Genomic DNA, 25,499 nt, shown 5'->3' on the forward strand with positions numbered 1-25,499 from the left:
GCGCGGCTTCGCTAAGTTTTTCGGGACCAGTCGGGACTGTGGGATTTCCAAGACGGTCACAGTTCATTGGACTTTTTCACCATGCATTCGTTTGCATTTGATCCATCGAAAACCAGGACAGAGATCAGGACATAGAAGAGTGGGAATACATCGTATCGTGGATCATTATTTTATCTTGGTGTAATCGTTTCGTTAGAATAAACTGCTGATGTTTGTGGAAAGTAGGCTACAGAATGCCCACCAGCGGCGATGCGAGAATTAAAGCCAGCGCGTTTATTCCAGTGTCCACCGCTGCCGTACTCCTCGTTGGGTCCACCACTTTATTCTTCGTATTTACGTAAGTTGACCACTATGTCTCCTTCAGGAAAAGTAGTTAAAAACAGACACGAATGTAGGCCTACCATTTCGAAACTACAGTATACTATTCCATACATGAATTGGTCTGGAGATTTAAAGAGAATTCAATGGATAAGGCAATGAGCATGCACGTTTACTCCAAACTGTAGCTTTCTCCAGTGAAATATTGTGATAAAATAGGTTATGTTGCTCACGCACTATGCAAACTAGTATAAACATTTTACACATTCACATTCGGAATTTAGAACATTCCCCAGTGTTTTTGTAGCGTTCAATCGGACAGAAGTGTAACGATGACACAATTTTGGGGGGCGAGAATAAGCAATTTAGTAAAAAGACCCCCAAAAATATTCTGGTGTAATTTTATTTGCATATCAATATGCAATATTATTCATACAACAGTTCAGCAATACTGTACCCAAAGCTGTCCATTAGTAGTTACCAGTGGTGGAAAAATTACCCATTTGTCATACTTGAATAAAAGTAAAGATACCTTAAATAGAAAATGACTCAAGTAAGACTGAAAAGTCACCCAGTAAAATACTACTTGAGTAAAAGTCTAAAAGTATTTGGTTTTAAATATACCTAAGTATCAAAAGAAAATGTAATTGGTAAAATATACATAAGTATCAAAGTAAAAGTATATATAAATTCTAATTCTTTATATTAAGCAAGCCTGAAGGCACTATTTTCTCGTTTTTCATTTGTTTACATATAACCAGGGGCACACTCCAACACTCAGACATAATTGACCAAAGAGTCATGTGTTTAGTGAGTCAGCCAGATCAGATGCAGTAGGGATGACCTCTTGATAAGTGTGTGAATTGGACCATTTTCTTGTACTGCCAACATTCAAAGTGTAACTTTTGGGTGTCAGGGAAAATGTATGGAGTTAAAAGTACATTATTTTTTTTAGGAATGTAATGAAGTAAAAGTACACTACTTGACCAAAAATATGTGGACACCTGCTCGTTGAACATCTCATTTCAACATCATGGGAATTAATATGGAGTTGGTGCCCCCTTTGCTGCTATAACTACCTCCACTCTTCTGGGAAGGATTTATACTAGATGTGGGAACATTGCTGCAGCCACAAGTGCTTTAGTGAGGTCGGGCACTAATGTTAGGCCATTAGGCCTGGCTCGCAGTCGGCGTTCCAATTCACCCCAAAGATTTTCGATGGGGTTGAGGTCAGGGCTCTGTGCAGGCCAGTCAAGTTATTCCATGCCAATGTCGATAAACCATTTCTGTATGGACCTTGCTTTGTGCACAGGACATTGTCATGCTGATAAAGGAAAGGGCCTTCCACAAACTGTTGCCACAAAGTTGGAACCACAGAATCGTCTAAAATACCATTGTGTCATTTAGCGTTAAGACTTCCCTTCACTGGCAGTGTTCTGGCATCCACCAAACCCAGATTCATCGTCGGACTGCCAGATGGTGAAGCGTGATTCGTCACTCCAGAGAACACGTTTCCACTGCTCCAGAGTCCAATTGCGGCGAGCTTTACACCACTCCAGCCGATGCTTGGCATTGCGCATGGTGATCTAAGGCTGTGTGCGGCTGCTCAGCCATGGAAACCCATTTCATGACCGAAACAGTTCTTGTGCTGACGTTGCTTCCAGAGGGAGTTTGGAACTCGGTAGTGCGTGCTGCAACTGAGGACAGACAATTTTTTACGCGCTACACACTTCAGCACTCCGCTGTCCCGTTCTGTGAGCTTGTGTGGCCTACCATTTCGCGGCTGAGCCGTTGTTGCTCCTGGATGTTTCCACTTCACATTTCACAGCACTTACAGTTGACCGGGGCAGCTCTAGCAGGGCAGTAATTTGACGAACTGACTTGCTGGAAAGGTCACATCCTATGACAGTGCCACATTGAAAGTCACTGAGCTCTTCAGTAAGGCTATTGTACTGACAATGTTTGTCTAAAGAGATTGCATGGCGGTGTGCTCGATTTTATACACCTGTCAGCAACAGGTGTGGCTGAAACAGAAACATGCATTTGTATATATAGCATATAAATTGTAAAATATAAAATATAAATTGTAAAGTACAAGAACCCTCAAAAAAAGACTTAAGTAGTACTTTAAAGTATTTTTACTCAAGTATTTTACGTCACTGGTAGTTACATTTCATTGCCTAATATCATGTTGATCCTCTTAATCTGAGCTACTGTAGGCTATTTGAATTTGGTATAAAAACTATGTTAACTTCTTCCAGAGTGCAATGATGCTGAGAACTTAGAGTCAGGTATATTTCCTTGAAGTCAGACTGGGTCAGTTTAGAGCAAAACGGGTTCCCGAATGAATCCCTTGTATTCTCAAAACTACCTTTTAGTAATGTGAGGATCACTGCCAACATTATCCCCTAGATTGCTAGTAGAGCCTTGGTGAGTAGACCTAATACCATAACAGCTGTTAACTAAGTCCACTGAACCCTGACCCCTGTAGCCAGATATGTCCAAGTTTCCTCCTCTGTTGTTTTTCAAGCAAAGTTTCAATTGGGTCCTCTAGCACAGTGGTATTCAAAAAAATTCAGCGGTGACCCATTTCTTTCACAATAATATCTGGGATTCCTACCCCCCCGCAAATCTAATGACACAAGCTCAATATCAGTACATTTAGATTTTCACATCAACAAATAACCTTTAATTCATTACACTTTCATCTCGCTTATCAAAATAAAGGGAACCAATAAATAAATTTACTCAATAAAAAAACATTTGTGTATTGTCCCATAAAAGAAACTACTCTTAAAGTTTGGTTCCCTCCAAAAAGTATTATTAACCTCGCAACCCCAACTTCGAATACCAGTGCTCTAGCATATGTGACGTTTCGGATTAGGATCACGATTTTCTGGTCCATGCCCTTTGATTCAGGAGCCTTAGTTTCAACACTACTTCCCACAGATGGATGAAGTTCGGAACCACCAAGACTCTTCCTAGATCTGGCCGCCCAGCCAAACTGAGCAATCGGGGGAGGAGGGCCTTGGTCAGGGAGGTGACCAAGAACCCGATGGTCACTCTGACAGAGCTTTGGAGTTCCTCTGTGGAGATGGGAGAACCTTTCAGAAGGACAACCATCTCTGCAGCACTCCACCAATCAGGCCTTTATGGTAGAGTGGTCAGACGGAAGCCACTCCTCAGTAAAAGGCACATAACAGCCCGCTTGCTGTTATGTGCCTAAAAGGCCCCTAAAGACTCTCAGACCATGAGAAACAAGGTTCTCTGGTTTGATGAAACCAAGATTGAACTCTTTGGCCTGAATGCCAAGCGTCACATCTGGAAGAAACCTGGCACCATCCCTACAGTGAAACATGGTGGTGGCAGCAACATGCTGTGGGGATGTTTTCAGCGGCAGGGACTGGGAGACTAGTCAGGATCGAGGCAAAGAAGAACGGAGGAAAGTACAGAGAAATCCTTGATGAAAACCTGCTCCAGAGTGCATCATACCCAAGAAGACTCAAGGCTATAATTGCTACCAAAGGTGCTTCAACAAAGTACTGAGTAAAGAGTCTGAATAGTAATGTAAATGTGATATACCCGATTTTATTTTTTATAAATTACAAACATTTCTTAAAACCTGTTTCTGCTTTGTCATTATGGGGTATTGTGAGTAGATAGATGATGGAAAAAACCATTTCATCAATTTTAGAAGAAGGCTGTAACTAACAACATTTGGAAAAAGTCAAGGAGTCTGAATAGTTTCCGAAGGCACTGTATGTCTGAAATTGTCTATTCCATGAACAGCCATTACTCATAGATAAGGTCATGTTGAAACAGAGCAGTCCAGCCCAATCACACAAGCTCTTTGTTTTCCCTTTCACTCAGGAAGCAGTGGAGGCCCGTTTCATCAACACTTTGCAGGAAGCACATTTATTTATTTGGACATGACCCCAGATCTTTGGGAACCACCCTTTGCTGTAAATTATATAATTATTTGGCAGCAGCAGAAGAAATGGAATCTGGAGGGACAATCTTTTGCCATTACATCATATGTAGGCCTACATTACTGTTAGACAGGCCTTTACTGTTAGACAGGCCTTTACTGTTAGACAGGCCTTTACTTAGTTCCTTTAAAAGCAGGGATGGACAGATGACAGCTCCTGCCAGTGTCTTGACCAAATACAAGCCCAACTTAGTACCACTGAGGAAAAGGGACATTGGTTGTCTCCCGTCATAAAATCAACCTTGGTTCAGCCAAGGGGTGGGGAGGTGAGGGTGACGGTGCAATTAGGCACCCCAGGGTTTGTGGTATATGGCTAATATACCACGATTAAGGGCTGTATCCAGGCACTCCGTGTTGCGTTGTGCATAAGAACAGCCCTTAGCCGTGGTATATTGGCCATATACCACAACCCCCTCTGGCCTTATTGCTTAATTACTCCAAGCGAGATGGACATTTCACTTCTGCTTTTATCCTATTCACAAAAGGCATACAAAGGCCAAAGGGCCTTGGATAAAGCTACAGAATGTCATTTTGTATGTTTGATTGTTGGTGCAGGAGAATTAATGTAGTTTTTTTACAAAGCTAGTTTTTTTTATAAAGCTACATTCGTTGGACATTCAAGCATCACTAAACACTTATAGTGTTTGTTACTAAGGGTAGAACCACAAACAAGCAAAGATTCTTACAAATGGTAACGTCAAGGGTGTTTCCTAGTAACAATTTGTCAGTTAATCTCAACATTTAATGTCGCTGAGATGTTGCAAAGTTCTGTACGTAGAAGCCTTCTTGACCTTTCATTCTGAGTTAATTATGGGACCATGTGCAGAGGGTAGGAGGTCAGATGTGATACACACCCGTAGTGGGTCAGATATTAATAGAATTATACTCCTCTCTATCCCTCCCCACCCAAACAAACATTTGTTTTTTTTCCCACCTACACATCGATCCCTACACATACAACATTATTATATGTAATAGAAATATGTCGTTGATATTCAAGCCGTAGTTTTTATAGTTCAATGAAGTAGTCTCTCCAAACCATCTTATAACAGTGTTATGTGTTCATTCAGTGTAATCAATTGTGGCTAAAGTCAAGTCAAATCAAATCAAATCAAATTTTATTTGTCACATACACATGGTTAGCAGATGTTAATGCGAGTGTAGCGAAATGCTTGTGCTTCTAGTTCCGACAATGCAGTAATAACCAACAAGTAATCTAACTAACAATTCCAAAACTACTGTCTTATACACAGTGTAAGGGGATAAAGAATATGTACATAAGGATATATTAATGAGTGATGGTACAGAGCAGCATAGGCAAGATACAGTAGCTGATATCGAGTACAGTATATACATATGAGATGAGTATGTAAACAAAGTGGCATAGTTAAAGTGGCTAGTGATACATGTATTACATAAGGATGCAGTCGAGGATATAGAGTACAGTATATACGTATGCATATGAGATGAATAATGTAGGGTATGTAAACATTATATAAGGTAGCATTGTTTAAAGTGGCTAGTGATATATTTACATCATTTCCCATCAATTCCCATTATTAAAGTGGCTGGAGTTGAGTCAGTGTCAGTGTCAGTGTGTTGGCAGCAGCCACTCAATGTTAGTGGTGGCTGTTTAACAGTCTGATGGCCTTGAGATAGAAGCTGTTTTTCAGTCTCTCGGTCCCAGCTTTGATGCACCTGTACTGACCTCGCCTTCTGGATGATAGCGGGGTGAACAGGCAGTGGCTCGGGTGGTTGATGTCCTTGATGATCTTTATGGCCTTCCTGTAACATCGGGTGGTGTAGGTGGTGTAGGTGTCCTGGAGGGCAGGTAGTTTGCCCCCGGTGATGCGTTGTGCAGACCTCACTACCCTCTGGAGAGCCTTACGGTTGAGGGCGGAGCAGTTGCCGTACCAGGCGGTGATACAGCCCGCCAGGATGCTCTCGATTGTGCATCTGTAGAAGTTTGTGAGTGCTTTTGGTGACAAGCCGAATTTCTTCAGCCTCCTGAGGTTGAAGAGGCGCTGCTGCACCTTCTTCACGATGCTGTCTGTGTGAGTGGACCAATTCAGTTTGTCTGTGATGTGTATGCCGAGGAACTTAAAACTTGCTACCCTCTCCACTACTGTTCCATCGATGTGGATAGGGGGGTGTTCCCTCTGCTGTTTCCTGAAGTCCACAATCATCTCCTTAGTTTTGTTGACGTTGAGTGTGAGGTTATTTTCCTGACACCACACTCCGAGGGCCCTCACCTCCTCCCTGTAGGCCGTCTCGTCGTTGTTGGTAATCAAGCCTACCACTGTTGTGTCGTCCGCAAACTTGATGATTGAGTTGGAGGCGTGCGTGGCCACGCAGTCGTGGGTGAACAGGGAGTACAAGAGAGGGCTCAGAACGCACCCTTGTGGGGCCCCAGTGTTGAGGATCAGCGGGGAGGAGATGTTGTTGCCTACCCTCACCACCTGGGGGCGGCCCATCAGGAAGTCCAGTACCCAGTTGCACAGGGGCGGGGTCGAGACCCAGGGTCTCGAGCTTGATGACGAGCTTGGAGGGTACTATGGTGTTGAATGCCGAGCTGTAGTCGATGAACAGCATTCTCACATAGGTATTCCTCTTGTCCAGATGGGTTAGGGCAGTGTGCAGTGTGGTTGAGATTGCATCGTCTGTGGACCTATTTGGGCGGTAAGCAAATTGGAGTGGGTCTAGGGTGTCAGGTAGGGTGGAGGTGATATGGTCCTTGACTAGTCTCTCAAAGCACTTCATGATGACGGATGTGAGTGCTACGGGGCGGTAGTCGTTTAGCTCAGTTACCTTAGCTTTCTTGGGAACAGGAACAATGGTGGCCCTCTTGAAGCATGTGGGAACAGCAGACTGGTATAGGGATTGATTGAATATGTCCGTAAACACACCGGCCAGCTGGTCTGCGCATGCTCTGAGGGCGCGGCTGGGGATGCCGTCTGGGCCTGCAGCCTTGCGAGGGTTAACACGTTTAAATGTCTTACTCACCTCGGCTGCAGTGAAGGAGAGACCGCATGTTTTCATTGCAGGCCGTGTCAGTGGCACTGTATTGTCCTCAAAGCGGGCAAAAAGTTATTTAGTCTGCCTGGGAGCAAGACATCCTGGTCCGTGACTGGGCTGGATTTCTTCCTGTAGTCCGTGATTGACTGTAGACCCTGCCACATGCCTCTTGTGTCTGAGCCGTTGAATTGAGATTCTACTTTGTCTCTGTACTGACGCTTAGCTTGTTTAATAGCCTTGCGGAGGGAATAGCTGCACTGTTTGTATTCAGTCATGTCACCAGACACCTTGCCCTGATTAAAAGCAGTGGTTCGCGCTTTCAGTTTCACACGAATGCTGCCATCAATCCACGGTTTCTGGTTAGGGAATGTTTTAATCGTTGCTATGGGAACGACATCTTCAACGCACGTTCTAATGAACTCGCACACCGAATCAGCGTATTCGTCAATGTTGTTGTCTGACGCAATACGAAACATCTCCCAGTCCACGTGATGGAAGCAGTCTTGGAGTGTGGAGTCAGCTTGGTCAGACCAGCGTTGGACAGACCTCAGCATGGGAGCTTCTTGTTTTAGTTTCTGTCTGTAGGCAGGGATCAACAAAATGGAGTCGTGGTCAGCTTTTCCGAAAGGGGGACGGGGCAGGGCCTTATATGCGTCGCGGAAGTTAGAGTAACAATGATCCAAGGTCTTTCCACCCCTGGTTGCGCAATCGATATGCTGATAAAATTTAGGGAGTCTTGTTTTCAGATTAGCCTTGTTAAAATCCCCAGCTACAATGAATGCAGCCTCCGGATAAATCGTTTCCAGTTTGCAGAGAGTTAAATAAAGTTTGTTCAGAGCCATCGATGTGTCTGCTTGGGGGGATATATACGGCTGTGATTATAATCGAAGAGAATTCTCTTGGTAGATAATGCGGTCTACATTTGATTGTGAGGAATTCTAAATCAGGTGAACAGAAGGATTTGAGTTCCTGTATGTTTCTTTCATCACACCATGTCACGTTGGCCATAAGGCATACGCCCCCGCCCCTCTTCTTACCAGAAAGATGTTTGTTTCTGTCGGCGCGATGCGTGGAGAAACCCGCTGGCTGCACCGCTTCGGATAGCGTCTCTCCAGTGAGCCATGTTTCCGTGAAACAAAGAACGTTACAGTCTCTGATGTCCCTCTGGAATGCTACCCTTGCTCGGATTTCATCAACCTTGTTGTCAAGAGACTGGACATTGGCAAGAAGAATGCTAGGGAGTGGTGCACGGTGTGCCCGTCTCCGGAGTCTGACCAGAAGACCGCCTCGTTTCCCTCTTTTTCGGAGTCGTCTTTTTGGGTCGCTGCATGGAATCCACTCCGTTGTCCTGTTTGTAAGGCAGAACACAGGATCTGCGTCGTGAAAAACATATTCTTGGTCGTACTGATGGTGAGTTGACGCTGATCTTATATTCAGTAGTTCTTCTCGACTGTATGTAATGAAACCTAAGATGACCTGGGGTACTAATGTAAGAAATAACACGTAGAAAAACAAAAACCTGCATAGTTTCCTAGGAACGCGAAGCGAGGCGGCCATCTCTGTCGGCGCCTTCCGGCGCCGACAGTACCTTCCATAGGTCTGAAGATCACATCTTATTCAACATATCTAACATCCATGAAATGTTCAAGGATCTGTAGTTGTGAGAATCTCTAATGCTCTCCTCTGCTTGCTGCTTGACCGATGCGACAGTGGTGGTGTTGACTCGCTGACCAACAGCTGGGCTCTTCTCAGGCATGGCAGTGTGCAGATTGGACAGTCTCAGCAGCAGTTTACCCTTCTGGATGATTTAATACAGCTCTGCTGTCTGTTTCATTAGGCGCAGGGCAGTGGCTTGTCTACCCGCCTGGCCACACTGCAGCGTGAGGAACTCTCCATGTGCAGTTGCTCCAGATGGTCACAAACCAATGATGGTCCAGGCAGCAGGGCCACTCATGCAAAGGCTTCCACAGGAATAATCCATTTGATAAGAAAACAATCAGTCGCGGGCCGACCCTCCGCACTCATCCCAAATGAGTTTGACTGATTTCTACTTATTTGGAATCCAATATCATTATCTTCCATACTGTGCTCATTTAGTATTTTTAGGTGATGCATCCATTATTTGACAGATGGGTGAAATGGTAGGGGAATCAACCAGATAAATCATTTGTTTTAAAAAGATGAACAGTGCCAGTATACTTATTCCTAATTGCCTTTTTGGCTCCTTGTTTTCCCCACTACACATTGGTCTTGCTGGTATAGGAGGGCAGTGAAAGTGGTATGCAGGCACATGAACACCACTCCAGACTGACTGGGCTTGATCCCCACACTATTTAGTGCTGCCCAGCTGGCAGCTACCCCTGAATCTGCCAACTTAATCCACATTTCCTATTTATACTGTAGGGTGGCTAGACTTGCAAGTACAGTATACTGTAGATATACTGGGACAAGTACAGTATACTGTAGATATACTGGGACAAGTACAGTATACTGTAGATATACTGGGACAAGTACAGTATACTGTAGATATACTGGGACAAGTACAGTATACTGTAGATATACTGGGACAAGTACAGTATACTGTAGATATACTGGGACAAGTACAGTATACTGTAGATATACTGGGACAAGTACAGTATACTGTAGATATACTGAGACAAGTACAGTATACTGTAGATATACTGGGACAAGTACAGTATGGACTCTGTGTAGTACAAGGGTACAGTATAATGTGTAGTACAAGGGTACAGTATAATGCACATATCCATGTAATCTAGCTCTGTTATGACAATTTAAGTACAACTCAAACATGACAATATTTAGTGAAATGTTTATTCAGAGAAGATATAGATATGAATCCCCTCCTCCAGTTTTGGGAACCTACTGTTCTGTTCTCCTCATTAATCTGGCTTACTCAGTAGTACAATTATGTGTTAATCTGTTTCAAATAAAGGCCCAGTGCAGTCAAAAACATCTATATACAGTGGGGCAAAAAAGTATTTAGTCAGCCACCAATTGTGCAAGTTCTCCCACTTAAAAAGATGAGAAGCCTGTAATTTTCATCATAGGTACACTTCAACTATGACAGACAAAATGAGAAAAAAAATCCAGAAAATCACATTGTAGGATTTTTAATTTATTTATTTGCAAATTATGGTGGAAAATAAGTATTTGGTCGCCTACAAACAAGCAAGATTTCTGGCTCTCACAGACCTGTAACTTCTTCTTTAAGAAGCTCCTCTGTCCTCCACTCGTTACCTGTATTAATGGCACCTGTTTGAACTTGTTATCAGTATAAAAGACACCTGTCCACAACCTCAAACAGTCACACTCCAAACTCCACTATGGCCAAGACCAAAGAGCTGTCAAAGGACACCAGAAACAAAATTGTAGACCTGCACCAGGTTGGGAAGACTGAATCTGCAATAGGTAAGCAGCTTGGTTTGAAGAAATCAACTGTGGGATCAATTATTAGGAAATGGAAGACATACAAGGCCACTGATAATCTCCCTCGATCTGGGGCTCCACGCAAGATCTCACCCCGTGGGGTCAAAATGATCACAAGAACGGTGAGCAAAAATCCCAGAACCACACGGGGGGACCTAGTGAATGACCTGCAGAGAGCTGGGACCAAAGTAACAAAGCCTACCATCAGTAACACACTATGCCGCCAGGGACCCAAATCCTGCAGTGCCAGACGTGTCCCCCTGCTTAAGCCAGTACATGTCCAGGCCCGTCTGAAGTTTGCTAGAGATCATTTGGATGATCCAGAAGAAGATTGGGAGAATGTCATATGGTCAGATGAAACCAAAATAGAACTTTTTGGTAAAAACTCGTGTTTGGAGGACAAATAATGCTGAGTTGCAACCAAAGAACAGCATACCTACTGTAAAGCATGAGGGTGGAAACATCATGCTTTGGGGCTGTTTTTCTGCAAAGGGACCAGGACGACTGATCCGTGTAAAGGAAAGAATGAATGGGGCCATGTATCGTGAGATTTTGAGTGAAAACCTCCTTCCATCAGCAAGGGCATTGAATATGAAACGTGGCTGGGTCATTCAGCATGACAATGATCCCAAACACACCGCCCGGGCAATGAAGGAGTGGCTTCGTAAGAAGCATTTCAAGGTCCTGGAGTGGCCTAGCCAGTCTCCAGATCTCAACCCCATAGAAAATCTTTGGAGGGAGTTGAAAGTCCGTGTTGCCCAGCAACAGCCCCAAAACATCACTGCTCTAGAGGAGATCTGCATGGAGGAATGGGCCAAAATACCAGCAACAGTGTGTGAAAACCTTGTGAAGACTTACAGAAAACATTTGACCTCTGTCATTGCCAACAAAGGGTATATAACAAAGTATTGAGATAAACTTTTGTTATTGACCAAATACTTATTTTCCACCATAATTTGCAAATAAATTCATTAAAAATCCTACAATGTGATTTTCTGGATTTTTTTGTCTCAGTTCGTCTGTCATAGTTGAAGTGTACCTATGATGAAAATTACAGGCCTCTCTCATCTTTTTAAGTGGGAGGACTTGCGCAGTTGGTGGCTGACTAAATACTTGTTTGCCCCACTGTATATTTACACACTATGAGGTTGGAATAATACTGTTAAATTGTGAAAATTATGATAATGCCTTTTTAGTGTAAGAGCTGTTTGCAAAGACCGACTAAAATGTCAGCCTGTTTTGGTGGAATGGAGATTTGGCCTGCCTGGTGCCATCACCAGGCGGTAAATTAGTTTATAGACCAATAAGAAAGAGAGTTCCAAACATCTCTGCCAATAATGTCTAGTTTTCCGTTTTCCCCTACCCACTCAGACCACACCTAGACAGTCCTAGCAAAATTCTTGCTTGAGAAATTTCTCTTTGCTAAAGGGCTCTTTTTTTTTTTTTTGACCATTTTAATTGAAAACAATCACAGTAAGGTACTTAGTTGCTACCCAGAGATAATTTGATATTGAGATAAAAACTGCTGCGTTGGGCCTTTAAGTAAATCCTTATAGAGGAGCATTACTCTGACAGATCTTCAGACACAGCTGTTTCTCCAGTACATAACTATACTGTACTTGCCTTTGAAGGCTGTTTGTCTTTAAAGGCAGGCATGTCTGTTGCAGCTGTATAGGTGATGGAGTATGTATGGTTTATTTTATTCTATATGCATGGAATGGGGTCTTTTGGGCTATGTGTGCTGCTGGCCGCTGACAGCAGGTTCTGTGTGTTTGGCGTCTGATGCGAGGATGCCACCATTGTGGGCTGGCAGAGTGGTCTGTAATCCAGAGTCCATAATCCTGGGATTATTGGGATTGCAGCTGGCATTTCATTACCAGGCATTCCTTCCGGGGTAACCACCTTCCCCCACACTCTCATCCTAACTGGGGCTGTTCTGTAGGGCTTGGGGATCTTGCACTACGCTGGGCTGGAGCTAGAGCTGGGGAAGGGACTCTAAATTTGGTCAAAATGTTGTCTGTTTCACAGTCACGGTCAGTCTAAAGACATTCCATTGGAGTTCAGTTCACACATACAGTGCATTCAGAAAGTATTCAGACCCCTTAACTTTTTCCACATTTTGTTACGTTACAGCCTTATTCTAAAATTGATCAAATAAAAACATGTCCCTCATCAATCTACACATAATACCCCATAATGTCAAAGCGAAAACAGGTTTTTATAAATGTTTGCAAATATATTTGCTATGTGACACGAAATTGAGCTTAGGTGCATCCTGTTTCCATTGATCATCCATGAGACGTCTCTACAACTTGATTGAAGTCCACATGTGGTAAATTCCATTGGTTGGACATGATTTGGAAAGGCACACACCTGTCTATATAAGGTCCCACAGTTGACAGTGCATGTCAGAGAAAAAATCCAGCCATGAGGTCGAAGAACACTGTGGCCGCCATCATTCTTAAATGGAAAAAGTTTAGAACCACCAAGACTCTTCCTAGAGCTGGCTGACCGGCCCAACTGAGCAATCAGAGGAGAAGGGCCAAGAACCCGATGATCACTCTGACAGAGCTCCAGAGTTCCTCTTTGGAGATGGGAGAAACTTCCAGAAGGACAACCATTTCTGCAGCACTCCATCAATCAGGCCTTTATGGTAGAGTGGCCAGACGGAAGCCACTCCTCAGAAAAAGGCACATGACAGCCCATTTAGAGTTTGCCAAAAGGCACCTAAAGGACTCTCAGACCATGAGAAACAAGATTCTCTGCTCTAATGAAACCAAGATTGAACTCTGTAATGTGAATGTCAAGCATCACATGGAGGAAACCAGGCATTACTCATCACCTGGCCAATACCATCCCTATAGTGAAGCAAGGTGGTGGCAGCATCATGCTGTGGGGATGTTTTTCAGCGGTAGAGACTGGAAGACTAGTCAGGATTGAGGGAAAGATGAATGGAACAAAGTACAGAGTCATACCCAATAAGACTCGAGGCTGTAATCGCTGCCAAAGGTGCTTCAACAAACTACTGAGTAAAGGGTCTGAATAATTATGTAAATGTGATGTTTATTTTTATACATTTGCAAAAGTGTCTAAAAACCTGTTTTTGCTTTGTCATTATGGGGTGTTGTGTGTAGATTGATGAGGGTGAAAAAAACATTTAATCAATTTTAGAATAAGGCTTTAACGTAACAAAATCTGGAAAAGGGGAAGGGTTCTGAATACCTTCCAAATGCACTGTACATGTTCTGCCCTCGTCACATCCTGACCCTTGACATTTGCAGCTTTGGGTCATGTGGGGTGGAGGAGCCGTCCAGTTTCTGTTTTCACACTGATCACGGTCCTGTTACGGTCACTGTTACATTCATGGTCATTAATACACAGTCTGCACTTCAATGGCATACCACACTACTGCTGTTGTTATTGTCCCTAAAAATAAAATAGCCACAGGAAGGATATGCTAATACCAGTTGTGATAATGTAAGAGGCAAAGTTTTTTAGGTGAAGATAAAATCTTCACAGCAGCATGGCTTTGAACTCAATTCCACTGTACAATACATTTGTTCTTAAAATGCAGATAATGCATAGGTTACTCATGCTGAAATGTAATCATTATACTGTAATTCACTGTGCCTTTTATCTGTGTCTCCTTCAGGAACCCTGATTAATGTACAGAGCCTCTATTTCATCTCACACTGTAGATATATAATCATGGAATCCTCACAGCAAATCTAATTCTCTAGTTTTAAACTTATTTGCTTTATGGCAGTGCAAACGCCATGAAGTTCGAGATCAGACTGAATTTGGCATTGCCGAGTTCGGAAACTAGTGTAAGTTTTGGACAGTAAAACAATATAAATGTATTCAATTACATTTTCCTGCTGAGGCAACCAAATATTTATGATAATGACTGTTGATTTATTCTTACACTGAGCCAGAGAGCTATAGATTTATGCCCCTTTGAACACATTCAACCTAGGTATATTACTGTGTGTGTGCTGTGTGTATACTGAGTGTAATGTGTGTATACTGTGTGTGTGCTGTGTGTATACTGTGAGTGTAATGTGTGTGTACTGTGAGTGTAATGTGTGTGTACTGTGAGTGTAATGTGTGTGTACTGTGAGTGTAATGTGTGTGTACTGTGAGTGTAATGTGAGTGTAATGTGTGTATACTGTGAGTGTAATGTGTGTATACTGTGAGTGTAATGTGTGTATACTGTGAGTGTAATGTGTGTATACTGTGTGTATAATGTGTGTATACTGTGTGTGTGCTGTGTGTGTACTGTGAGTGTAATGTGTGTGTACTGTGAGTGTAATGTGTGTGTACTGTGAGTGTAATGTGTGTATACTGTGTGTGTGCTGTGTGTATACTGTGAGTGTAATGTGTGTATACTGTGAGTGTAATGTGTGTGTACTGTGAGTGTAATGTGTGTGTACTGTGAGTGTAATGTGTGTATACTGTGAGTGTAATGTGTGTATACTGTGAGTGTAATGTGTGTATACTGTGAGTATAATGTGTGTATACTGTGTGTGTGCTGTGTGTATACTGTGAGTGTAATGTGTGTATACTGTGGGTATAATGTGTGTATACTGTGTGTGTGCTGTGTGTGTACTGTGAGTGTAATGTGTGTGTACTGTGAGTGTAATGTGCGTGTACTGTGAGTGTAATGTGTGTGTACTGTGAGTGTAATGTGCGTGTACTGTGAGTGTAATGTGTGTGTACTGTGAGTGTAATGTGTGTGTATTGTGAGTGTAATGTGTGTGTATTGTGAGTGTAATGTGTGTGCATTGTGAGTCCACTGATCTGCATCTTGTCTCTGTCCCAGGTGCCCGTGGCTGGCAGTGACTGTGTCAACCTACGTACCACCATGCAGTGCCATCTTGTTCTTCCTTGTCTTGGCCAACTTCACCATGGCAACCTTTATGGATGCAGGCGTTCTCCCCATGGGTGAATAACTACTATACTATGCACAAGTCTATTCAGTACTGTAAATTACAGTTCAACTGTATTGAATTATTGTCTACTAGTTATAACATACTAGCTAGTGCATTGGATTTATTCTTGAATATAATGACAAACTACACACAGATGTACACTACCATTCAAAAGTTTGGGGTCACATAGAAAAGTCCTTGTTGTTGAAAGAAAAGCACATTTTCTGTCCATTAAAATAACATCATATTGATCAGAAATACAATGTAGACATTGTTAATGTTGTAAACTATTGTAGCTGGAAACGTCAGATTTGTTATGGAATATCTACATAGGCGTACAGAGGCCCTTTATCAACAACCATCCCTCCTGTGTTCCAATGGCACGTTGTGTTAGCTAATCTAAGTTGATCATTTTAAAAGGGTAATTGATCGTTAGAAAACCCTTTTACAATTATGTTAGCACAGCTGAAAACTGTTGTTCTGATTAAAGAAGCAATAAAACTGTCCTTCTTTAGACTAGTTGAGTATCTGAAACAAAGCCCTGGACTGGAGACCCTCGCTGCAGGCCGTGGAGCAGGCACAGGACTCACCAGGCTGGGGAGACCAACTAGAGGCCTGGTCCGTGGAGCAGGCACAGGACTCACCAGGCTGGGGAGACCAACTGGAGGCCTGGTCCATGGAGCAGGCACAGGATGAACCAGGCTGTTTATTTTTATTTATTTCACCTTTATTTAACCAGGTAGGCTAGTTGAGAACAAGTTCTCATTTACAACTGCGACCTGGCCAAGATAAAGCATAGCAGTGTGAGCAGACAACACAGAGTTACACATGGAATAAACAAATTAACAAGTCAATAACACAGTAGAAAACAAAGGGGGAGTCTATATACAATGTACAATGTGTGCAAAAGGCATGAGGAGGTAGACGAATAGTTACAATTTTGCAGATTAACACTGGAGTGATAAACAATCAGATGGTCATGTATCCAGGTAGAGATATTGGTGTGCAAAAGAGCAGAAAAGTAAATAAATAAAAACAGTATGGGGATGAGGTAGGTGAAAATGGGTGGGCTATTTACCAATAGACTATGTACAGCTGCAGCGATCGGTTAGCTGCTCAGATAGCTGATGTTTGAAGTTGGTGAGGGAGATAAAAGTCTCCAACTTCAGCGATTTTTGCAATTCGTTCCAGTCACAGGCAGCAGAGTACTGGAACGAAAGGCGGCCAAATGAGGTGTTGGCTTTAGGGATGATCAGTGAGATACACCTGCTGGAGCGCATGCTACGGATGGGTGTTGCCATCGTGACCAGTGAACTGAGATAAGGCGGAGCTTTACCTAGCATGGACTTGTAGATGACCTGGAGCCAGTGGGTCTGGCGACGAATATGTAGCGAGGGCCAGCCGACTAGAGCATACAAGTCGCAGTGGTGGGTGGTATAAGGTGCTTTAGTGACAAAACGGATGGCACTGTGATATACTGCATCCAGTTTGCTGAGTAGAGTGTTGGAAGCCATTTTGTAGATGACATCGCCGAAGTCGAGGATTGGTAGGATAGTCAGTTTTACTAGGGTAAGCTTGGCGGCGTGAGTGAAGGAGGCTTTGTTGCGGAATAGAAAGCCGACTCTTGATTTGATTTTTGATTGGAGGTGTTTGATATGAGTCTGGAAGGAGAGTTTGCAGTCTAGCCAGACACCTAGGTACTTATAGATGTCCACATATTCAAGGTCGGAACCATCCAGGGTGGTGATGCTAGTCGGGCATGCGGGTGCAGGCAGCGATCGGTTGAAAAGCATGCATTTGGTTTTACTAGCGTTTAAGAGGAGTTGGAGGCCACGGAAGGAGTGTTGTATGGCATTGAAGCTTGTTTGGAGGTTAGATAGCACAGTGTCCAATGACGGGCCGAAAGTATATAGAATGGTGTCGTCTGCGTAGAGGTGGATCAGGGAATCGTGGGGGTGCACTGGAGATCTGGTGCTTATAACTTGCACCGCTCTTCGTGGCTGAATGCCCACTTTCTAAATGTTTTTTTTTTTAACCTTTATTTAACTAGGCAAGTCAGTTAAGAACAAATTCTTATTTTCAATGACGGCCTAGGAACAGTGGGTTAACTGCCTGTTCAGGGGCAGAATGACAGATTTGTTCCTTGTCAGCTCGGGGATTGCAACCTTCCGGTTACTAGTCCAACGCTCTAACCACTAGGCTACCCTGCCGCCCACTTTAGCCTGGCACGTGCGGAACGCAGGCACAGGACTCACTGAGCTGTCACAGCGCACCGGATACACAGTGCGCAGAGCCGGTGCAGGATACCCTGAGCCGAACCGGCGCACCGGAGACCAAGAGCGCTGAGCTGGCACAATCTGCCCTGGCTGGATGCCCACTCTAGCGTGGCACTTGCGGAGAGCTGGCTCCGAGCGCACTTGGCTGTGCACGCGCACTGGAGACACCGTGCGCTTTACCGCATAACACGGTGCCTGACCAGTACCACGCTACTTGCAGTGAGTTAGCTCCGCCAACCTCCCCTTGTGGCCCTCGCCCAATTTTTTGGGGAGTGGCTTCTCTGGCTTCCGTCGATGGCTTGCCTCCTCATATCGTCGCCGCTCCTCCTTCGCTACCTCTATCTCTTTCTTTGGACGGCGATATTCTCCAGCCTGCGTCCAGGGTCCTTTACCGTCCAGGATCTCTTCCCAGATCCACTCGTCCTGTCCAAGCTGCTTGAACGTAACATTCAGTAGGCTACACAGAGCACCCCACACAGAACATCCCACAAAACTAAGGTGGCAAAACAGGCTGCCTAAGTATGATTCCCAATCAGAGACAACGATAGACAGCTGTCCCTGATTGAGAACCATACCCGGCCAAAATAAAGAACATAGAGTTTCCCACCCGAGTCACACCCTGACCAACCAAACATAGAGAATAAAAAGATCTCTGCGTTCAGGGCGTGACAAACGTCAACAGTGAAGAGGCGACACTGGGATGCTGGCCTTGTAGGCAGAGTTACAAATGAAAAAGCCATATCTCAGACTTGCCAATAAAAATAAAAGATTAAGATGGGCAAAAGAACAAAGACACTGGACAGAGGAACTCTGCCTAGAAGGCCAGCATCCCGGAGTCACCTCTTCACTGTTGACTTTAAGACTGGTGTTTTGCGGCTACTATTGAATGAATCCTGCCAGTTGAGGCCTTGTGAGGCATCTGTTTCTCAAACTAGACACTAAAATGTATTTGAACTCTTGCTCAGTTGTGCACCGGGGCCTCCCACTCTTCTTTCTATTCTCGTTAGAGCCAGTTTGCGCTGTTCTGTGAAGGGAGTAGTACACAGCGTTGTACGAGATCTTCCGTTCCTTGCCAATTTCTTCCATGGAATAGCCTTAATTTCTCAGAACAAGAATAGACTGACGAGTTTCAGAAGAAAGGGCTTTGTTTCTGGCCATTTTGAGTCTGTCATCGAACCGACAAATGCTGATGCTCCAGATAATCAACTTGTCTAAAGAAGGCCAGTTTTATTGCTTCTTTAATCAGAACAACACATTTCAGCTGTGCTAACATAATTGCAAAAGGGTTTTCTAATGATCAATGAGCCTTTTAAAATTATAAACTTGGATTAGCTAACACGACGTGACATTGGAACACAGGAGTTGCTGATAATGGGCCTCTGTACACCTATGTAGATATTCCATAAAAGAATAATCAGTTTCCAACTACGATAGTCATTTACAACATTAACAATGTCTACATTGTATTTCTGATCAATTTGATGTTATTTTAATGGACATAAAATGTGCTTTTCCTTCAAAAACGAGGACATTTCTAATGACCCCAAACTTTCGAACGGTAGTGTATGTCTAGTGTTACCCCACTCCCAGTGTTGTGCCATTGATCTGTATTTCATGTTGAGCTGTGTGTTTGTGTTTCAGCTAATGAGGACGAGGACAAGGATGATGACCTCCGCGCTCCGCTCTACAAGAATGTGGATGTGAAGGGTGTCCAGGTCAGGCTGAAGTGGTGTGCCTCCTGCCACTTCTACAGACCTCCACGATGCTCCCACTGCAGTGTCTGTGACCACTGTGTAGAGGTGAGAGGGAGGAGAGAGGGAGAGGGAAGGAGGAGAAAGGGAGGACGGGTTAGAAAGTGATAAAGGGAGAGAGGGAGGAAAGCGAGAAAGAACAAGCAAGGGGTAGTGGAGAGGGGGAGGACTGGGTGGTGGGGAGAGAGAGGAAGGGGTGGTGGGGAGGAGAGGGGGAGAAAGGGGTGGTGGGGAGGAAGGGTTGGTGGAGAAGGGTAGGAAGGGGTGGAGGAGAGGGTGATGAGGGAGGGTGGAGGGTGGAGGGAGGGGAGGGAGGGTGTGCTGTAGTTGTTGAGGGGGAGGGTGGGTCTGAGTAGGGTCAATAGTCAAATCAAATTGATTTGTCACATACACATGGTTAGCAGATGTTAATGCGAGTGTAGCGAAATGCTTGTGCTTCTAGTTCCGACAATGCAGTAATAACCAACGAGTAATCTAACCTAACAATTCCAAAACTACTACCTTATACACATAAGTGTAAAGGGATAAAGAATATGTACATAAAGATATGCATGAGTGATGGTACAGAACGGCATAGGCAAGATGCAGTAGATGGTATCGAGTACAGTATATACATATGAGATGAGTAATGTAGGGTATGTAAACAAAGTGGCATAGTTTAAAGTGGCTAGTGATACATGTATTACATAAAGATGCAGTAGATGATATAGAGTACAGTATATACATATACATATGAGATGAATAATGTAGGGTATGTAAACATTATATTAAGTAGCATTGTTTAAAGTGGCTAGTGATATATTTTACATCAATTTCCATCAATTCCCATTATTAAAGTGGCTGGAGTTGAGTCAGTGTGTTGGCAGCACTCAATGTTAGTGGTGGCTGTTTAACAGTCTGATGGCCTTGAGATAGAAGCTGTTTTTCAGTTTCTCGGTCCCTGCTTTGATGCACCTGTACTGACCTCGCCTTCTGGATGATAGCGGGGTGAACAGGCAGTGGCTTGGGTGGTTGTTGTCCTTGATGATCTTTATGGCCTTCCTGTGACATCGGGTGGTGTAGGTGTCCTGGAGGGCAGGTAGTTTGCCCCCGGTGATGCGTTGTGCAGACCTCACTACCCTCTGGAGAGCCTTACGGTTGTGGGCGGTGCAGTTGCCGTACCAGGCGGTGATACAGCCCGACAGGATGCTCTCGATTGTGCATCTGTAGAAGTTTGTGAGTGCTTTTGGTGACATGCCGTATTTCTTCAGTCCCCCCTCGGTTGAAGAGGCGCTGCTGCGCCTTCTTCACGATGCTGTCTGTGTGGGTGGACAAATTCAGTTTGTCTGTGATGTGTGTGTGTGGCTGTAGGGTAATGGTGGATGGGGGAGAGAGAATGATGGAGGGATAGAGGGGGAGGGGTGAGAGAGGGATCACATTAATCAGGTTAATCCCTTTCCCCCAATCCTTTATTGTCCCTGGAGCGGAGAGAGATATTTAAAAAGGGTTGGGACAATCTGTGTGTGTACACGGAGGTATATTAAGACAGCTAAGTGCATATCGACATTTGTATGATATTTGACTTCTGATGATAATGTTTTTTCATTGTCCAATCATTATCAATACCATGTGTAAGTGGCTAGCTAGACTTCTCCAAAATACTGTTTGTAGCATGGATACACAATGTTGGACAGAGTCATGGAAAGTAGGCTGCTACAATATGTCATAATTCTCAGAGTGATTGAATGTTTTATCTAATGTTGTATTCCATTGTGTCATAATCGCATGCAGGACTTTGACCACCACTGTCCCTGGGTGAACAACTGTATCGGGAGGCGGAACTACCGCTACTTCTTCCTGTTTCTGCTGTCACTCACGATGCACATGGTGGGCGTGTTCTCCGGTAGCCTGCTCTACATTCTACACCATCAGGAAGACCTGTTGAAGCTGCACTGTACTGTCACGTATCCTTACTTACACACACTCTGTGTGCTCAGTGTGTGTGTGTGTTCATACAGTATGTGCAGTATGATCATGGTCATTCATCTGCAAAGCTTCCTAAAGAGAGCTGTTGAGTCTCCTTTACTGCTTCGTCCAGCTTGGTGGTGATGAGTGTATCAGGCCTGTTCTTCATTCCTGTCCTGGGCCTCACAGTGTTCCACCTCTATCTGGTATCTAGGGGCAGAACCACCAATGAACAGGTCAGACAAACCCTGGGCTGTACTTCATTCCATGTTACTCATGCTTTTAAATGACTAGATAAAAGGTTTCTGTACTATATAATGGGGTGACACTAGGTTGAGTCCTCACTTTAATTAGGAAATTGTTGGTTACTTTTTCACAGGTTACTGGGAAGTTTCAAGGAGGGGTCAACCCTTTCACTCTAGGTTGCTGTGGCAACTTGGAGTATCTCATATGTAGTCCCATCTCTCCAAAGTAAGAAACATTTCATGTTTTATGTAAACATCATGTACAGTATAATATATTGTAAACGGACCCTAAATTGGAGCTCATTAACTCATCAATTTGCTTGGACCATACCAGGTATACAGCGAGGCCCATTAAGAAATCAGCAGTTCACATCATGCCTCCTTTCCTGAAACCAGAGACTGACAGACAGATCCCAATTATTAGGGTCAGGGATAACGGTGTCCAGCGTCATGATCTCCAAAGTAAAGTAAGTCTGTCCACCCCAAATACCCTCAGTAGGGAAGATCCCCCACACACACACACACACACACACACACACACACACACACACACACACACACACACACACACACACACACACACACACACACACACACACACACACACACACACACACACACACACACACACACACACACACACACACACACACACAGCATCGATATTAGACTTCATCAGCAGATCAGATATAATGAACTGTGTTTCCTTCTCTTCCGCTCTCAGCGCCCGTCTGCTGACGGTATGGACGAGCCAGATATTAAACGCCTGAACACCCCACCCCCACTGCACCCCAAACCAGACCCCAAACTGCTGAAGAGCCACCTAGCAGCCCTAGAGGGTAGGGTCACGTTACTAATCTGACAAACAAGCATACAGTACCTGTATTTATGCACCTCGTATTATAGATGACTTGAGGAAATTATCATGAAGAAACTTGAAACAGTCCAGAAACCCCTCAAACGGTCATCCACTGCTCTCAACACTGCATCATGGTGGTGACATTATTTCATGTACCATGAAAGGCTTGTGTTAGATTCCACATACATTACTGTCTCTCTCTGGACTAGCTCAGTCCCACTAGATACGATTGTCATTTATTTCACATTTATTTTGGTGAATATTAATCCTCCTTCCTCTGTGTTTCAGTTCCAGAGAGTAGTCTTCATCCCAAACCATTGAGCCCTCCCCCTGGGCAGATCCTGCAGCAGCTCAGGCCACCACCGCAATCCCCCACCAAGCCAACACCCCCCTTATCTGTCCAACAGGTCAGTCATATCATTCGCAATAACATCAGATACATTGTGCAGCCGTTTTCACAGATCGTGGTTGTGGTTTGAGAGCTCTCTGACGGTCTGTTATATGTTGTGGTTGTGGTTACATCTAGGTGGCACCAGAGCAACAGGGGGGCAGCAGTAGAGGTCATTACTTGTCATCAGAACCCATCCTGGCCAGAGTGGACCAGCAGCTAGCCTTCCAGTCGGGTCCCATGTCCTCTCCACACCAGCTCAACTCTCTCACCCTTAACTCCCGCTTCCTCACCCATAAACACGCCTATAGACATGGAAACAAGTTGCCGGCCTTGCACTCAGAGGGTCTGATCTCCCAAAAGGTGTCTCCGGGTGGGTTCCCCCCTCACAACCCCCTGTCCAGCCGCAGCAGCTTCTCCTACAGCAACCTGGTGAACCCAGGTGACCCTAACTACCTGCCCCAGCGAGGGGGACCGCCACTTCACTACCACCCCCAATTCTTGACCCTGGGCCTCGATGGCAGTGTGCTGCAAGGGTCCCCTTCACATTCCTACAGCCCCGTGTTCATGGGGGTCAGCAGACAATCTCCCCAGACAAGGGACACTTTACCCAGGGACCCCTCTCTACGGGACGTCACCCCTCAGGCCCTGATGCACAGGGACCTCTCCCCACAGACCTTGATCCATCGGGAGGCCTCTCCGATCCGCTACGATAACCTCTCCAAGTCCATCGTGGCCTCCATTAAGGAGCGGCAGGAGATGGAGGCGAAGGACAGGATGCTGCGGATACAGGCCAGGTCCCAGGCCCTATATGGCTGCCCAGACATGGGGGTCTACGACATCCCCAGCAGACGCAGCCTCCCTGCAGACAGCATGCGCCCCCCGGGTTCCCGCGCCCCCACCCCGCCCTCATACGGCTCCAGGGAGTTCATGATGAGCACAGGTATTTTGGGGTACGCAGGTACGAGGTCGCCCCTCTCCAGCGCCTCATCATCCTCTCTGACCCGAGCCCCCAGGACTTCCAGCTCCCCACTGCAGAGCAACAGTAGCCTACAGAGTAAGGGTCGTTCACCCTCCCCATCTTACCTTCCCCCAGACAGGCAGGCCCAGCCCTCACCCTCCTCCTCCACCCTTCTCCACACCCCCTCCTCTTCCTCTGCCCCATGCGTCCCCCCAAAACGCCCCTCACTCATATGCGCCATGGAGGGCAAGGACTCAGCACCCCTGGCTCTATCCAAGTAGGAAACACTAAGTCTTCTTGAGGGTGTATGCAGCCAGTCAGCCACACCACTCTGCAGTGTTAGCCTGTATATCCACAACTTCCCAGCACGGTGTAAGTGTGTCTGTGTGGGAGTCGAGAGGACATCAATATGCAGTTATGGGAATAATTTTGTACAGATATTTATACTTGGTCCTCTTGCTAGACAAGGGTGTTTTGAATAAAGACCGAGTGTTAACCAACACCATATGCAGATATCTGATTCTCAGGACAGTGGCCAATTGGCAGACAGTTGTGCCTCCTCATGTAGTCAAAGGAACCAATAAGCTCAACTAGAACAGAGTTCAGAATACTTATCTTTGATTGTTGATATACAGTACCAGTCAAAAGTTTGGACACACCTACTCATTCAAGTGTTTTTCTTTATTTTGACTATTTTCTACATTGTAGAATAATAGTGAAGACATCGAAACTATGAAATAACACATATGCAATCATGTAGTAACCAAAAAAGTGTTAAACAAATATATTTTATATTTGAGATTCTTCAAAGTAGTCACCCTTTTCCTTGATGACAGCTTTGCACACTTTTGGCATTCTCTCAACCAGCTTCACGAGGTAGTCATGTCACGTCCTGACCTTAGTTCCTTTTTTATGTCTCTATTTTGGTTTGGTCAGGGCGTGAGTTGGGGTGGGCATTCTGTTTTGTTTTAGGCTTTGTATTTCTATGTGTTTGGCCTGGTATGGTTCCCAATCATCGTTGTCTCTGATTGAGAACCATACTTAGGTAGCCTGTTCCCACCTGTGTTGGTGGGTAGTTGTTTTGTGTTGTTTCACCTGACAGCACTGTTTCGTTTCTTACATTCTCGTTGTTATTTTTGTTTCGTGTTCTGTTATATTAAAATATTAACATGGACACTTACCACGCTGCTTGTTGGTCCGATCTTGACTGCTCTTCCTCAGACGAAGAGGAGATTCGTTACAAGTCACCTGTAATGCATTTCAATTAACAGTTGTGCCTTGTTAAAAGTTCATTTGTGGAATTTCTTTCCTTCATAATGTGTTTGAGCCAATCAGTTGTGTTGTGACAAAGGGTGGTATATAGAAGATAGCCCTA

At 44.6% G+C, this 25,499-nt stretch overlaps 1 protein-coding gene across 1 annotated transcript; it reads left to right on the plus strand.

The window, feature by feature from the left end:
• Positions 1-24,822, plus strand: LOC112257535 (palmitoyltransferase ZDHHC8B). The gene is made up of 10 exons (XM_042326664.1): positions 1-337; positions 15,592-15,713; positions 19,618-19,775; positions 21,498-21,670; positions 21,805-21,907; positions 22,051-22,142; positions 22,251-22,383; positions 22,641-22,755; positions 23,064-23,182; positions 23,302-24,822. Exons 1-10 carry the CDS (start codon positions 234-236, stop codon positions 24,403-24,405), a joined length of 2,223 nt encoding a protein of 740 aa, XP_042182598.1. The 5' UTR covers positions 1-233; the 3' UTR covers positions 24,406-24,822.
• The last annotated feature ends 677 nt before the right edge of the window (positions 24,823-25,499 follow it).

The sequence above is a fragment of the Oncorhynchus tshawytscha genome, linkage group LG09 (genome assembly GCF_018296145.1).
Source record: "Oncorhynchus tshawytscha isolate Ot180627B linkage group LG09, Otsh_v2.0, whole genome shotgun sequence".
Taxonomy (NCBI): Eukaryota; Metazoa; Chordata; class Actinopteri; order Salmoniformes; family Salmonidae; genus Oncorhynchus; species Oncorhynchus tshawytscha.